Source organism: Myxocyprinus asiaticus, chromosome 33 (genome assembly GCF_019703515.2).
Source record: "Myxocyprinus asiaticus isolate MX2 ecotype Aquarium Trade chromosome 33, UBuf_Myxa_2, whole genome shotgun sequence".
Classification (NCBI taxonomy): Eukaryota; Metazoa; Chordata; class Actinopteri; order Cypriniformes; family Catostomidae; genus Myxocyprinus; species Myxocyprinus asiaticus.
The window spans coordinates 25986065-26003495 of record NC_059376.1 but is presented as its reverse complement, the minus strand read 5'-3'; the positions used below and the strand labels follow the sequence as shown (position 1 = coordinate 26003495).

The window sequence follows — 17431 nt, the reverse complement described above, 5'->3', positions numbered from 1 at the left end:
AAACTCCTCCATTCAGTGAGATTATGTTAGAGACCAACACTATTATCCTTTGTCATTGATAAGACTGTTCATTTAATATATTTCCAGGAAAAAGCTATAAAAAAACAAAATAAATTAAAAAAAGGCCACATACATTATGATTGAAAAGCAAAACAAAAACTTTATTCCACTTGGAAAACAAAAACCAAACAAATACACTGTTTTAAAAAAAAAATGGTAGTGATCTATAAAATTTAGCACACAAAATATAGCTTTTCTTTTTGATATTGTAGGTCAAATCTACCCCGATAATTCAATAACAAATTACAACCCCATTTTAAAAGGGAAAATTCCTATGTACATATTACTGGCCTTGCTGAAAAACCAAACAGAATCCAGACTTTACAATACCTTTTCACATTTTTTTAAACCAAACTTTTAAAAGCCAAAACTCCAAAATCAATGCAATACATTTTTTTTTGCATTTTTAAACAAGATTAAAAAAAAAAAAAAAAAAAAAAATTCATCCTATGATAACATTTGATTTCCACACCGATTAACTGATTAAACCAATTAAGAAAGAATAGATTATTGCAAAAAATAAAAGCACTATAAGAAATACATGAAATGAAAGATGTAGTCAAAACGAACTAATGTTTACATATTCACTATTATAACAACATTAGCTAAGCATTAAATGGAGCAAAACACATGCTGTCAACTAAAAAAAGCCTTATGTAAAGCTGTTACACATTTGCTCATTTATATGTCAATAAAATTGCTATTCATTACAGTTCATAAATATTAACATGTGCGTGTGTGTTGACAGTGTGTAAATATCCAACTCATTTCCTATAAAATGACAAAAAAGTAGTTTTAAGGATCACATGACACTGAGCATCATGGCAGAGGTACTAACTATCAGGATTTTAGCTGCTTATGTAAACAAGAGAAAACGGTAAGATAACGGTACAATTATTTTCAAATTGTTCATCAATGCACAATAAACATTCATAACATGTTAGTATGTATTAAATACATGAACAAGACAACATGATTATTAATGAACAAACTTGAAAGAATGAAACTTAAAGGGAAAGGACGTCTAAGGAGAATAGCAAATAGGAGTTAACATCCCTGAGAAGTCTAGTTTTGGTTCAGAATGAAGTGCATTTGAGAATGTTTGGGATTTTGTCCCCCTTATTTATCACTTTAAAAAGTGAAGCTGCATCCTACAGCGCTAAACTGTCATCAAACACGTGTTGGTAGGAGCTTATGAACAATAACAAAAAGTAGTTTCATATCAAGGTAACATCCTGATGTTAGGATTAGTTTATATAATTAGTAGAGGAAATCTCAAAAAGAACCTGTAACATAAACAACAAAAAAGAAAGAAAAAGTGCCATTAGAGCACAGAGTGAAAAATATAACTAGGTTCTAAAGCCTACATACAGAAACATTTCTCACTGGTAATGATTATGTAACTTCTTGGTATGAAAACTATACTCCGATACTATGTGCAGGTTAAATTCCATACCACAAAGTGTATATATATATATATATAAATTGAATCAGGAATTCACACTCTACAACATCCCCAAATCTATTTCCTTTCTTAAATAGTGCAGTGTAAAATCCCAAGCTTTAAACAGCAAGTGTTGTATGGGTGACACTCTTTAATGAGTTTTAGTAGCCCTCTCTGTGAAATTTGTTCATGCTGTTATAAATGCAATATAAACATGTTGAATTATTAAGGAAACTACAAAAAAGAAAAAGAAAAAAAAAAGGGGTTTTGGGGAGGAGTGAACACAAACCTGTATATTCATTATCTTTGCTATAAAATACAAATCATGAAACATGAAAAGTACCATCTACAATAAAGACATGGTTAAGCACTGCCAACCAGTTACTAATTGAAACAGAGTCTTAATTTATTCAGAACACAAATGTCAGTAAAATACAGACAGAAATAATGATCCAAGAATGCTTTTCTGCATAAAAAGAAACTGTGACAACTCCACTAACTCCTAACTCTCATCTTCATCTTCCCCTTCATCTACATCAATATCTTCTTTTTCCTGTCCTTGCTCTCTGACCTCACAGCCAGTAGAGTCACGTGACACATCCACTTCCTCAATGTCCACTTCCTCCCTCTCCTCATAGGAAGATTCCCCCTCCTCTCTGTCATTTTCTTCCGACCCTGGGAGAGAAAGATGACATGCAGAATATACAGAGATCAAGCCATGATTATCTTGCCAGACATGGTCAAGGAATGAAAGCTACTGAAACAATCCATTTTATTTTAATTCAGGTCTTTTCTTTTTTCCACGACTTTAAAAAAGAACCAACTTCAGCAGCCAAAAGTACAAGGTCTCTGTTGCTTTCTTTGCTGTTTCTATTAAGACTTACTGCAAAACAATCTGCAGTATAAATATTGTCAGTCATTTGTGGATGTGAATGGTCTTACCTCCAACTTGGTCATCATCCTCTTCCTCCTGTCCCTGGTTCAAGTTTTGGCTGTTTGATTCCTCTTGATCTTCATCTGAATCAGAGATGATCACACACTCGTCTCCATTATTGCTGCTCTGAAGTTTGGGAGCGCTGTTGGCAATCAGTAAAACATTTTAGGAAAACCTAAAAAGTAATTTTGGAGGATCTGTACAATGCCTTTGTTTTTTTTCCTCATTAAATAAGTTTACCTCCTAAAGACAAGAATTGTAATTTTGCAATTCACTGATCAGCCACAACATTAAAACCACCTGCCTAATATTGTGTAGCTCCCCATCGTGCCGCCAAAACAGTGCCAACCCGCATCTCAGAAGCTATTCTTCTCACTACAATTGTACAGAGTGGTTATCCGAGTTACCATAGACTTTGTCAGTTTGAACCAGTCTGGACATTCTCTGTTGACCTCTCTCAACAACAAGGCGTTTCCGTCCACAGAACTGCCCCTCACTGGATGTTTCTGACCATTCTGAGTCAATTCTAGAGACTGTTGTGTGTGAAAATCCCAGGACATCAGCAGTTACAGAAATACTCAAACCAGCCCATCTGGCACCAACAATCATCCATGCGATTATCTAAACAGCCAATCGTGTGGCAGCATTACAGTGCATAAAATCATTCAGATACGGGTCAGGAGCTTTAGTTAATGTTCACATCAAACATCAGAATGGGGTAAAAAATTTGATCTTAGTGATTTGGAGCGTGGCATGATTGTTGGTGCCAGATGGGCAGAAATCATGACTCACATTAAAATGAAAACTCCAGTCATATCAGTAACCTTATAAAAGCTGTTTTTTTCTACATGGAGAGGGCACATGGGGGCTGCCATGTCAGAATCACATGGCCAGCAAATACTACCCACTTAATCTCAGTAACCGTCCTATTATTTGACACTTTCACTCACTGATTACAGTAATCATGGCTGACTGTGAATACAACATTTCTACAATGGCATCTGAAACTAAAAACTATTGATTTATAAATTATGCTGCATCCAAGCTGCTAGGTGTCAGTGTAAGTCCAAGATGACACAAAGACAAAAGTCACTGAGTGCACTTTAAAGAAATAAACAGAGGCTGCAGATATTGGATTACCTGCCATTCTCTCGTGGCTCCCAGAGAGGAGTCAGATAGTACCTCAAAGGGTTTCTGTACAGGTCTTCCTTCAGGATCTACACTCACAAAGAGGGATGGAGTCAACTACTTGTTACTGTGTATATTTGTTTAAGAATTTACAGAGTGATATCTTGTTCATACTGATTTGCAGTGTCATCCTACTCATATCTATTGTTTAGTATTCACTTTTCACTAGTAAATTTTTTTTTACACTTGCATTCATAAGTGTTGTACCTGTGCTATCTCATCCCGTCCTGGATTGGTGTGGTCACTGAACCAATGGAAGAAGCTCTGGTAGACTCCCTGTGATGTTCGACGTGGTTCCCCACTTCCGACCAGATTCTGGCCTCTGTGCCACAAAATCGGGTTTGAGAAGGACACCGAAGACCCTGAGGAAAAAGAAAGCACAATTAACACTTAAAACACCATACACAATTAACAATTCACAAAATTAAAACTCCTTGTGGAATTTGTTCCACATTCATGAAAAAGATGGTCAACCCACCTTCCACTCCTAGATGGAGTTCCTTCATGATAACTTTGTTTTGAAAGAACGGATTTCGCCGGAAATGGAAGCTAATGCGGTATCCAAGTTTGTTGTTCTTGAAAGACTCTATCTGTTTAATGGCAAGCATACCAAATTTGATCACTTGTTTCTGGAAAGCTTTAGGAAATAAAGCAAGCAAGCAAGAAAACCTAACAGCAATTCTGCAATAGTTTACTAGAAAAACAACAACATTTTACCTCTAAATTAATCATGTAGCTAAGAGCGTCTTCATCAGTCTCATCAATGTGTGCTGACAGATGTGGGTGATTCAGAAGCTGATTGCCTCTCAGTTAAGTGAACTACATAACCAAAAGAAATGAAGGACAAAGAACATCTGCACTCCACAACCTTTCAGAAACATTTGACAAATAGAACAAATGAAAAGTCACATACTCCATGCATAAAATGTCTACACACTGCTAGAATATTTCAAGCACGATCTTTAACAGACATCCATGTCGCCAGGCAAAACAGAAGGTAAAAGGAAGATGGTAAGCATCTCGTAAAAAACATTTATACTGGATTTGAGATTTCTGATGATGTTAGGATACAGCAGTGACCCAGAAGCCAGGGATAGCCTGAATGATGGCGCTGCGCTGGTCCAGGTGAGGGCGTCGCTGGCGGCTCAGTTTCATCTCCAGGCGTTGATGCAAACGTGCGTTTTTCTTCACCAGCGCATCCAGCCGCATCTGCACCTGTGCGAGCAGCGCGACGGACTGCCGCACCTCTGGGGCCATCTTCACCGACACTATAGCACACTCGCCGTCCTCGTTATCCTCATTGTCAGAGGCGGCCGACGAGCTAGCCGTGGAGGACGACCCAGTAAGGGAGTCGTCGTCATCTTCTTCCTCCTCCTCATCATCATCATTCAAAAACATTGCCTGCTCCGGATTTTCTCTGTCCTCGCAGTTCAGTAGGGATGAGGAGCTGTCCGCCGCGGCTGCCTCTGTTGGCTGAGCCCTTCTCTCGCTCCCCTTGGTGTAACTGGGACGACTGGATTTATCCTTGGATTTCTCTCGCCTTACCTGGCTGGATGAACAGGGCATTTCTTTGCTGTCATCATCCCCGTCGCCACCGGTCAGACTGGCAAGCGCTTCTGCTGCGGCGATGGCTGCAGGATCAGACGGTTCCTCTCGACTGGAAGCGGAGGACTGGAACTCTCTCTCGCCTATTTGAAGGCTCACCCTCTCCGCAGCGGCTTCAGGAAGCTTCCCTCCATGTTCTGGCTCACCATTCCCAACTTTCCCGGGTTCAACACCACCATCAGACTGTTTCTCTATCGGTTCCTCATCACTTACTTTCGCCTGCTTGGGCAGTCCGGAGTCACACTCCTTACTCGGATTTGCACTTCTTTTCCTCTGGTTAATTTCGGACGGCTTGCTGCTCTCCGAGTCTGTACTCATGTTACTGTTTGGGTGCAGCAAAATTAGTAATATAAACGTGTATGTTGCGTTTTAAAGTTATAATAATGATGAGAGTTGTACGCCCCCGATTACATTACAACACTGCCGATTCCCAGTCTGCGCAACTTTGGGCCTAGATAAGGTACACACGCTGAATTAGTTCAAATGCGAGCTAACTCCAGCATATCGAATGTTTCCAATTGTATTTTGACTCGACATTAGTAAAGTTGGAGTATTTTGTCAAAAGTCATTTGGCTCCTTTTTTTAAAAAACAAATAATGTCCAGTTCTGCTTGTTTACAGTTTGCCCTTCCGTTCGCCATTTATCTGAAGGTTTGCATAGAGCGAGAAAAACAATGCTATGATTGGCTGAAATGCACCGCTCAAAAACCCCTCGACCAATCGTAGACGGCACGCCGCAGTTTGTGGAGATGGAGTTCATGGAGTAGATTAACATTGCGTTGTATTTACGCATTGTGAAATATTCTGGCCCGTAACATGATGTATGGGAAGTGTTAGACATTTGCAAATAAAATATTTTCTTATACATTTGATAAAAATAAAGATGTGTATTTTTGTTCAACAGTATGGTTATTAAATTGTATTATTTGTACAGCAGTAAACTATAAAAATATGATCAAAACATGCCTCTCATTGTATGGAGTAACATCAGTGTCAAATAACTAAATTGCAACCATGTCGGCCCTTGACAAGATGACTTATCCCATCAGCTGCAATAACATGGGTGTCAAGAGTTCTGCTATATATTACATTGTTAGTCATTGAATATTGTTCACAATCTCTTCACCAGATTCCATATGGGCTCACATCTGGTAAGATTCACCTTGTGGAGTCACGGGAAACAGGTGAAAAGTTGCCATCCAGCCCATGTCCTGGTCCCTGGAATAAAAATGGTATATTACCGCTATTAATCTCTTACTGATAAGCAAACAGTGTACATTCTATTTATTAGTCCACACAAGGCTGAGGTGTCTTCCATTTCCAATGTAAAGCAAACTATATTAGACCAGTCGACAACCAGTGTACCAATAACACACTTTCCCTGGGTCCCTAAAAGTTCAAATACTGTTGGATGAGGAGTTACTTGCATAGCCCAGGAAATAACCTGTAACAAATCTTACTGCGATATTTTACAGTAACCATTTTTTCAATTTCTTGTATTTGTATGCAGAGAATGTCCATGTTCAGAAAATGGTACTCTTACTGTTGTTGTAGTATATAGGATGTATTATTAATAAATGTGAACAGTATGAAGATTTTCTTTTATCCAAATTATCTACTACATTTGACAAAATGTGCAGTATACAAGAGATCTTACTGTGGAATATTCCACCATGCAATGTACTCTTAGTTGAAATGGACATAATCTTCCATTTCAAGTGTGATGGATGAACAGAAGAATGAGAACTGCAATCTCTCTTCTCTGAATTATAACTTAAATTGATAAAAGTAAAGATTTGTATTTTTTATTTTTAAAACACAAAATGGGAATAAAATACAAAATAACCATATATATTTCCAATAAAATAACTGGAATTAAACTCGTTGAATTAAAAAATGCAACAGGATTAGATTATGTAGTAGTGAAGTTATATGACAATGTATTGTACATACTGTATACTGCATAGTGTTCGTGTAGTATTCCATTATGAACATAGCTAATGCAACCAAATATCAACTAACAGTGCAAGGAACACTGAAAAAAAAAAGTTTTGCTTTTGCTACGTATATATATATATATATATATATATATATATATATATATACGTAGCATTTTTGCATCACACTTTTAGTTATTTTAATTAAACTTATGGTCATTTTATGTCAGCACAACTAGAAAACCTTTGTTAGATATACACAAATGTATCAGTTTAAGCAACTTTATTTACTTGACATATGTCACACATAAAATTTAGCAACTAATAGCAAGTTGTTTAAAATGAACATTTATACCACGGTTTCTGCCAGTTCGCTTGGCCCTACAGAAAAATACATTACTAAGGTCAGGCATTACATTTGATTTCCTAAAAAAGTGCACATAAAGCTGCACTTCAGCTATGCATATTCACATGTGCAAGTGAAAAAAAAAAAATAAACGTTTTTTGATGAACATGTTGACCACTTATGGAACTCTAATCACACTAATGGTGACTTTACACGAAACAGATTTTTACTGTAAAACATCATCAATAACTAAAAATAGCTAACATCTCTATGAATCCTTAATAACAACTAATTAAATTCCCACATACGTTCCTTTTGACCAAACAAACATGCTTAAATTACTCAAGCACAAGGGCTTATGGGTAATCCCCACAACCTCAATTCTGTACTGAAGTCTTAATTTTATGGATTTGCAAGCTAAAGAAGTTCAAGGAATTATTTATTTACTTTATGTAACCCTTAAGTTCACCTAAAACATTTTTTTGTTTTGAACACATTAATGAAATTAAGGAAAGCTAAACATGTTATAAATATGTACATTTCTTCTTTTTTTGTGTGTGGATTTTCTCCCCTTTTCTCCCCAGTTTGGCATGCCCAATTCCCAATGGTGGCGTAGTGACTCACCTCAATCCGGGTGGTGGAGGATGAATCTCAATTGCCTCCGCGTCTGAGACCATCAAGCCGTGCATCTTATCACGTGGCTTGTTGAGCGCGTTACCGCAGAGACCTAGCGGTAACCTTGAATATGTACATTTCTGAGTAGAAGCTATTTATTTTTAAACATTATGGTTGAGCCAACAAATCATTTTTTTCCCTGTGTAGTAGGTATACAAATCTAGATGTAGTAGCCAAGATGGTGTACCTGTGCAACTTTTGTCCTTTTCTTCTGAGAAATTCCTATTCATCCACTGTCCAAAAGGAACCTTTCCTTCCTTCAACACGCACAAAGCATTTATGAAGACTGAGGTTATTCTGAACAGCATTCTACAGACAAACCAAATAAATAAAAAAAAATCACTTACTTGAAGAGAAATGCATATTACATTTTAAATCGAGTTACAAGTAATCTGAGATGCATGTAGTCTGCCCTGACATAATTTCATGGCGAGGTCATCACTGTCATTCTGTCAGTGACATGAATGTGAAAGTTGTCTTGAAACTAGTGGCTGTGGCTTTCAGGATTGGCTTGTTTGTGGTCAGTGGCTCATGGAATGACATACAATTTACATGTTGATTGAACAATACACATACTGTGTGTCATACCTTCCATGTGGCCATGTGTGTTGGAAGTAGAAGAACATGTGGGTAAACCAGTGATAGATTTTGTTCAGAGTCAGCAGTTTCTCTGGAGACATCAGGATCGCCTGGGATACAACAGACACCTTTTGTTTGACTGGCAGGTAATGAAAAGTGTATATACAGGAAGTGTAATTCAGCCGTCCTTACCCATTTTATCATGGAGGCATAAGTGAAAGGTGGCCTGATGTTTGTGTACTTGTAATGCTCAAAACTGGTGATAATCCCTATGGAGTGATACAGAAAAGAAAAAGACCCTTCGAAATGGCTTAATGAGAACAGTTCCCTTATGATTACAGTTTACTCGACATTGCGTCAAGCTGACGCATATGGGGAAATTCCTTTTTGATGATCTAGTTGAAACCCTTCTACAATAACAGTAATTCTAAGATTGGCCATGGTGTTTAAGCCCTGCCCTTTTAGGCGTGAAGCTCTCCGATATGTAAGCGGATGCGAAAATACCATTTCTCAGAATTTTCTTCCTTCAAGCCAGCGATTCATCTCTCGTCTTAGAAGCCCTCTACATTTGTCACCGTCAAAATACACGAGTCAGCGGACGGAACACTCCCCGCTCCCCTGCAGTGTTCCGGCGGATATTCTGCACCTCGCCATTAGACGCTTCGTTGGTGAAAAGGTTCTCGCTTCAGCGACACACCTACTCCACGCAGCGCTTTGGCCTGAGTATCCTTTATTGCTATCTGCCATATTTAATATATATAAAAAGAGCCGCTTACGTGTTCGTGTCTTTATAAAGATGTCGTTCCGTAAGTGTTCCTTATGTGAGGGTCACATCCCGCCATCAGATCAACATAAGAGCTGCGTTCGATGTCTGGGCCGCGCCCACGCAGAGGCAGCTCTCTTGGAAACAGACTGCCCTCACTGCGAGGGCATGAGTCAAAAGGCGCTTCGTTCACAAATCGTCCTCGTTCTGAGGGACGATTCGGCCTCCCGCACCCTCCCACCCGTCTCTTCTGTGACTCCCAAGGGATCACATGAGGAGGCATGGCGGGGCCGCGAGGTCGAGCAGAAAGAATTTGAGGTGGACCTCGTGCCGGCACATGCTCTGCGAGCTCCTCAATCTCCATGTACTGCGTCTGTGCCGGTACAGTATATGCGTGACGAGCTTCAGCCCTCTGCAGGAGCGCACAGCCTCATCAGGTTTGGCGGTTCTGTTGTTGGGGATGATGCTATGTCTCTCACTGCATCTGACATTGGCGAGTGGTCAGCGAGGGCGAGGAGCGTGCACGCATCACTGACAAGGAGATTCTTCATGTCCCACTCATCCTTCCAAGCCGTGTCGGCTAACGTCTGCTCTGGCTGGAAAAGCATACTCAGTAGCGGGCCAAGCTAGCTCAGCACTCCATGCTCCACCTTTTTAACTACCTCGACGATTGGCTATTACTGGCCCAATCAGAGGCTCTGTTATGCTCCAACATCTGAGCAGCCTGGGCCTCAATGTCAACTGGGTGAAGAACACACTCTCCCCCAGACAATAAAAATCTCCTTTTTGGGAGTCTGTCTCGACTCCATGAGCGAACATTTGCATCTCACGAGCGAGCACATTCAGGGCATTCTCCAGTGTCTGTCTCAGTTTCAAAAAGCATTAGGGCCATCGTTCCATTAGGTCTTTTACACATGAGAGCTCTTCAGTACTGGCTCAAGCACCATGTGCCACGGCATACCTGGCACCAAGGACGCATGCTTATCGCTGTATCTCACCACTGTCTAGCTGCTATATCACTTAGGACTTATATCCTGCTTTCTACCAGCAAGGTGTCATGCTGGGGCAAGTTTTCAGGCAGAAAGTGGTGACCACAGATGCTTCCAACACAGGCTGGTGTGCATTGTGTGATGGACACCCGGCCTTCGGCACCTGAATAAGTGCAAGGAGGGCGTGGCACATCAACCGCCTGGAGCTGTCAGCTGTTTTCCTAGCCTTGAAGGATTTTCAATCTAAAATAGCGAATTATCATGTTCTGATTCGCTCGGACAACATGACAGTTGTGGCGTACATAAACCGCCAAGGCGGAATTCATTCCCTGCCAATGATGAAACTGACACATCACCTTTTCCTGTGGAGCAAGCACCATCTCCTCTCCCTGCGGGCGACATTTGTCCCAGGCCGTCTGAATTGCGGTGCGGACCTGTTGTCATGCCAAGGATCGAAGCCGGGTGAATGGAGACTTCATCCTCAGACTCTCCTGAGGATTTGGGAAATTTTCGGCAAAGCGGAGTTCAATCTATTTGCCTCCGTGGAGAACGCCCACTGTCTCCTCTGATACTCCAAGTCCCAAGCTCCGCTAGGAGTGGACGCAATGGCCCACAAATGGCCTGCAAAATGCAAACACGTGTTTACCCCGGTGTGCCTCCTTCAGTCTGTCATATGCAAAGTCCGAGAGGACAAGGAAATGATTCTACTGGTTGCGCCGAAGTGGCCCATTCAGTCTTGGTTTCCAAAAATGATAGAGATTCTGGACGGCCCTCCGTGGGAAATACCGCTGAGGAGGTATCTCCTGTCTCAAGCACAAGGCACAATCTGGCATCCCCAACCCAAGCTGTGGAACCTGCATGTGTGGCCCCTGATTGGAGCACACTAAACATGCCAGAACTGACTCAGTTATTAACACCATTTTACAGGCTAGAGCGCCATCTACAAGACGCCTTTACACAAATGGAATGTGTTCACTAATTGGTGCTTTTCACATGGCAAAGACCCAGTGAACTGCCCCATATCTGAAATCACTCACCTGAACCTGGCACCTCTCTAGGTAAACATGATTTAATCATAAAGTTCCATAGGGGAGTGAGGTGGCTAAATCCCCCTCGCCCGGCTACAGTCCCGATTTGGGACCTAACCTTGGTCCAAAAAGCACTCGCGGGGCCCCTCTTCGAGCCTCTGGACTCTGTTGAATTGGGTGTGCTTCCTCTTAAGACCACATTACATCCGGGCATAAAGCATCATCTGGTCTTTATCAGGTTCTAAAAATAAGCAAATCTAACCATCTGATGATCAAAGCATAAAGGCACAATTCATGACATTTATGCACGGCTCAATTAGGTTTGGCCACAGCACCTCAATGGGGCCGAGGTCAAGATTTTGATCTGGCCATTCTAACCGTCTAACACTTTTTTCTGTACTGTAGAATTGCTGAGGACCATTGTCCTTTTACATGACCCAGTTTTTTAATCCAGCTTTAGCTCCCAGACAGATGGCCTCACATTTATCTCAAGAAAACAATAGTATAAAGACTAATTCATAGCATTATACATTCTCACATTAGTGAATGAGTTTGCTGGTATACCCACTTATGAGAAGATTGCCAATTGTCTTGAATTATCTTAATTTGTAAAGAAGTACTCTAATGATTTCATAGGAAATTGCCTTTAACCCTCTCAAGCCTTTAACCCTCCCAAGACTAATGCAGCACAACTGCATCTTCTTTGAGATTTTTTTTATAGAGGTTGAAAGTTCCTGCTAATCAACCCAACAACTGCATTTGATTGATAGCGGCTGTTATTGACTTCTCAAGCAGCAAGTGTGTCCTTAATTTTTGTCACCTGGTAAGTGTTTGCATTTTGACTGACAGTTTAGACCAGGTTTAATGTTCTGTCAGAGTCAACTAACAGTAACATTAAAACACAGAATATAATGAAGGCTCATAAACATTCATCCATTTATAATGCAGTTCTCATAACTTTCATAACTCTGACAGTCGTGTTATATATATTTATTCTGTATTTATGTATCAGTGATATAATGTATATGATACTGTAACAAGGTTCGTAAGATGGGCAAGGAGGAAGCGGGAACCAGCTGAACAGTCAACGTAAAACTTTAATAACAAACAGAACTCAAATATAACATAAACAGCTTCGTGCGTCTCTCTCTCTCTCTCCCGAACTGGCATCTCCGGCCCCCCCTTATCTCTCTCCTGCTGATTAGTCAACTCAGTGGCAGGCATGCGTCATCATGGCCCGGCGACGCCCCCCTCCTCATCACACTCCTCTACCACCAGATTCAGGCCAGGGAGACCTCCGGCCTGACTTACTCCCCCCCGCCTTCCTGGAAGGGAAGGTGTTGCCCTTTCGGCCTCTTGGGAAACTGAGAGAGACAAGGGGAGGGAGAGGAAAGAGAGAAGGAGCAAGTGGGAGAGACAGAATGAGAGAGAGAAAGAGAGGAGGGAGAGAGAAAAAAAGGGGCTCGCCGGTACCTGGACACGCTGTCGCCTGGTCCTCAGCCAGCTGGGAAGAGGTCCTCCTCGACACTGGGCGATGGCACTGGACCTTGCCTCCTGGCGGACAGCAGCACACTCCTCTGCCTCCCGGCAGATGTCAGAGGCTCCTCTGCCTCCTGGCGGATGGCAGCGAGCTCCCCCGCCCTCTGGTGGACAGCAGCGGCTCCTCCACTCCTGGTGGCCGGCAGAGGCTCCTCCGCTTCCTGGTGGATGGCAGTGAGCTCCCCCACCCCCTGGCGGATGGCAGCGAGCTCCTCCGCCTTCTGGCGAACTGCTCCAGTACCACTGCACCATTTCTGTTTTTCAGAATTAGGGTTGTGGGACAATCAGCTTCATTTACTGAAAGAATCAGCACTATAAACAGCATGTGTGAACACTGGTTGTGTTTTGAGCATTAGCGTTCCATACCTGATTCTCCATCTGTTGTACCTTGTCTTTTTGCATCCTCAGCTGGGCTACACTTCCGTACCCAAGAGCATGCTCAGTAGACAGATGTCTAGATTATAGGATAAACAGAAAGACATTCAGATATCAGTTTAATGATGGAATTATTTTAATTTATTAATTTTAAATATGAAATATTTTATGGCTCACCTTAAGAAATGTGCATATTCTTTGAATACTTCCCTGCTCCTTGAGCACCCTGGCCATCTGCATTGTCCTTTAACATACAGCAAGCCCTCTGGAACATGCCTAGAGAAAAAAATGTTGAGAGCTTTATTCAGCACAACAGAGACCATATGTGCATTATTTATTTGTTTGCCTAATTGTTTGATTGTTTATTTGTAATTTCACACTAGATACTCACTTTCCGGTATGCTGCTTGGCTAAGGACTTAACATGGAGGCCCTGAGCCTACTTTCGGATTGGCCAGTGTAAAGCGGGGCAAGATCTGACAGGTCACTTTCAGGCTCTGTCTTACAAACAGAATGCACAACCCAGTCATGCACTCCAGACTGAAAGGCCACAGCTGAGGAGCATCAGGATGGGTATGTGGATTAATAATATTCTGTTGTGTTTTTGCATTACAGAATTCTGTTCAGTTGCAATGATTTTCCTAATTGAAAGGCTGTCTGTTAGAGTCAACAGTACCTTGTGGGAAAGGCTGGTTGCCTTTGCGTAGTACTAATGGCCTGGGCTGTTGAAAATGAAGCTGCTGTTTGCTTGTATTTTCGCTGGTACTCTGGACATAGACAACAGAGAAGGGATAATTCTTCATGTTTTACCAAAAACTTTAAAGTAGATTTGTCATACAACCTAGATTTTACTATATGGAAGAGAAAGCTTTTACAATTGGTTAGTACCTGCTGTTGTAGAGTGATATTTTGAATGTGAGATGAGCCAGTACTTCTTAGATCACTCTCCAATGCAACAGACACCTTTGAAATCACAATCACAGAGGGAAAATGCAATTTTATAGTGTGACACATATAAAAGAATTTTAAGCTCAACCAAAACTGAAAACCCAAACTGAAAACATATTTGGGTTTTTTAATGTCTAACCAAGCATATGGAATGCTGTTATTTATTTTTTAATGTCTATGGGAAACCATCTCAGCATCTCATAAAGCACTGCATTCTTCAGTAAAGCTAAAACTACATTTACTTGAGCTGTAAAGTTGTCTAAATGCTAATGAGGGCTACTTTTAAGCTGGAGGAACATTTGATTATGTGTTACCAACATCATTCTTGTGGGTGGAGTTTGCAGAACTGAGCTCCTTTATAAACAGTGCTTTACATATAGTTTTGCTCCATCCATGTTCCAACAGGGTTTACTTTATAGCTGCTAATGACATGAGTTAAATGACTGGATGTAACTTTGCCCAGACAAGGTTGGTAAGTGATTCTATCATGCCAGGTGAAAGCAAACATGTGAAATTTTATTAGTGAAAGTATTTATTAGTAATTTTTTACATTTATTTATGGTACTGTCTACTTGCATGCTAGGCTTCCATTGTAAGTGTATCAGTTTAAACACATTTCCTATTGATAATGTGAATAATAATATTTCATATAATGTGATAATATGAAAATTGGTAATCGTCAGCAAGATACAAATGTGTTTCCATTCTGTTACCTTAGAAACCATGGGCTTAGCAGAGGTCAGAGGTAAACTGCTTTCTTTGGGCCATTTTGAAGCATTCGTTGAGGTCAGATATTAAAGAGCTTACATATCAATAATAACATTAGTACTGAGAGTGTCATGAATCAGCTCTCCAAGCACATACCTACACTTTGCTGTGTAATACAATAACATTTTCCCAAAGTTTCAAAAAATAATATATAACTATATACGTTTGTTGATGCAAAATCAAAACTGCACAAAATCTTTTTTTTTTTTTCTTTTTCTAGTTGCACTGTGCAGGTGTGTTCTGAACACAAACCACACTTCACTACAAGCAGGGACCAAGAAGTCAGAAAAAGCCAGTGGTGGGCCCCTCATACTTTAAAAAACGCTTGTTTTCATTTTCTGTGTAGAACTTTTTCTTTGTCTCCAACTTATGGAATAAACAATCTGTTGAACAGGTAAATTTCAAGTGAGCAACGTGAACTTGGTATGATAAAGAAGGAGATTAAGACAGATGTAGGAAATCAGAGGAGACTTTGTTCTGAGGGTGCTGGATGTAACACAAATGTTTTCGAACTGTGTTCATGCTATAAACACCTTGTAGGCTGAGAATTTGAAATTGATTTATTGCACATATTTGTAGCATGTTTCTATGCTATCAAGAACATATTATAGTCCTGCAAGGCCCTGGGGCACCTGCCTCATTGGAGGCACCCCCTTGTTGCAGTTGCAAGATTTAAGGTCCAATTAACAAGCAATCTTTATTTCAAACATTAGAAATACATTTGCATATTTGAGAAATAATGTTGGCATTACAAGAATGAGCACTTCATGTGTTTAATACATTGCAAGAGAGACCAGACCACAATGTACCATGACTAGTGTAGTACTAGGATATAAATGGTAATATTTCTTATATCTCAATTTATTGCACAATGTGCCAATAAATCTCAATTTGTTATCAAAAAAGAAAGGAAAAGAAAACAAAAGTCCATTTTACTTTTGTGGTGGCTTATTTCTGGGTTTCTTTCAGCTTGAGGCCCCTGGTAGTCTGAGGGCCTGGGGCACTGGCCCCTTTGGCCCGATCCCTATAGTCCCTTTTTTATACTGTCTTTAGATAGTAACATAAAAGAAGTGTAAGCACAACATGATATTATTTAATGAGCAGGTGTCTTTTCTCTGCTCTTTCATTAAGACTAATATCTGATGTTTAATTTACAATGTGTGAGGGTGTATATGCTCCAATAATTAGAATTTTGTGAATAATTTGACAAATTTTCAGTCCTTACATTTACATGCACTTTAAAAGTTCCATATCATTTGGACTTAAAAATGAATGTCATATAATGTCATGTAAATGCTTTAGTCTGGCTAATAGACCTAGATAATGCAATTGTAGCTCGGGTTTGTTCAGCATGTACATTTCTCAGACCTCGGCGCTCATGCTCCGAAAGACAGAAGTGTCGCACGATGTGTTTTTAACACTTCTTCCTTCAAATATTTGATTATGCATTACGTCATGTATACTTAGGCATGAAGACTGTAGCTTAACACCACAAAACCCCGTTGTAGCTCAATTATAACTGCACATGTAAACCTAATGTTTTGCACTTGTGCAACCACTGTGCATTGACTCCTCTCCTCTGAGAGTTTTACCAGATATTATATTGATATGAATGGGATTATTCAATGCACTGAAATTCATATTCATCTCTCAGTCTGAATAAGGCATTCTCTCAGTTCCATTCACTGAGCTGAAATCCCTCAAGATATGAGTGTAGTCTGGACCAGCAACAACTTTCATTTTGCAGTAACTCCACTTTAGAAACTTCATAAATCAGTTTTAGTTTCCATGTCTGTCTCTTGTTACATTACCAAGACCAAAGGAATTCGCAGTCCCGATAAGCCTAAATAATCATTAGATCTGAGCTGTGAGCCAATAGAAACCACATCAATCTGCAACTAAAGCAACAGACTAATGAAATACTTTCATAGTGAACCTGAAATCGATTTATAGCCAACAATTATTACAGATATGGAACAGAAAGAGCATTCTGGCCCAAATCCGCCCCTTCTTCAACTGTTTATAGCTTGGAGATTTCATTTTGACTCGCTTTTTCCACCTTTTTTATTATTCTCGCTGCCCACTCCTTTACTAGAGCTACCCAACAATATGATGATATGAATTGAAAACTGGAATATTTGGGCCACACTGTACTCTACTGTAAATTCAAGTGACAGCACTGAATACCTGGACGCCCTTTGCCCCAGTGCACCATTTTAGAAATATATTTCTGTCAGTCTCTGCAAGTCTTAGCT

The 17431-nt window shown here is 40.3% G+C and overlaps 1 protein-coding gene and 1 pseudogene across 2 annotated transcripts; both read right to left on the bottom strand.

Moving 5' to 3' along the window:
* Window positions 1–126: 126 nt before the first annotated feature.
* Window positions 127–5897, bottom strand: LOC127423830 (putative testis-specific Y-encoded-like protein 3). Of its 2 annotated transcripts, XM_051668460.1 has the most exons (8): window positions 4698–5897; window positions 4344–4421; window positions 4105–4216; window positions 3834–3988; window positions 3579–3655; window positions 2447–2580; window positions 2076–2179; window positions 127–1346 (listed from the first exon to the last, which is right to left on the bottom strand). In XM_051668460.1, the coding sequence occupies exons 1-8, from the start codon at window positions 5547–5549 to the stop codon at window positions 1308–1310; spliced, it is 1551 nt and encodes a 516-aa protein (XP_051524420.1). In that variant the 5' UTR covers window positions 5550–5897; the 3' UTR covers window positions 127–1307. The 2 variants fall into 2 exon arrangements, with proteins under 2 accessions (XP_051524420.1, XP_051524419.1); XM_051668459.1 differs by having other exon boundaries at window positions 127–2179; window positions 4698–5895.
* A 263-nt stretch (window positions 5898–6160) lies between these two features.
* On the bottom strand, window positions 6161–15172 carry LOC127424057 (forkhead box protein P3-like; annotated as a pseudogene).
* Window positions 15173–17431: the final 2259 nt, after the last annotated feature.

Bases quoted from the DNA above. Each gene is read 5' to 3' on its own strand.
- LOC127423830 (XM_051668459.1), bottom strand. From the start codon at position 5,549: ATGAGTACAGACTCGGAGAGCAGCAAGCCGTCCGAAATTAACCAGAGG. The intron at 4,422-4,697 runs GTATCCTAACAT...AGAGGCAATCAG, and splicing joins CTGGCTTCTGGGTCACTGCT to CTTCTGAATCACCCACATCT. The intron at 3,989-4,104 runs GTGGGTTGACCA...CTTTTTCCTCAG, and splicing joins ACTCCATCTAGGAGTGGAAG to GGTCTTCGGTGTCCTTCTCA.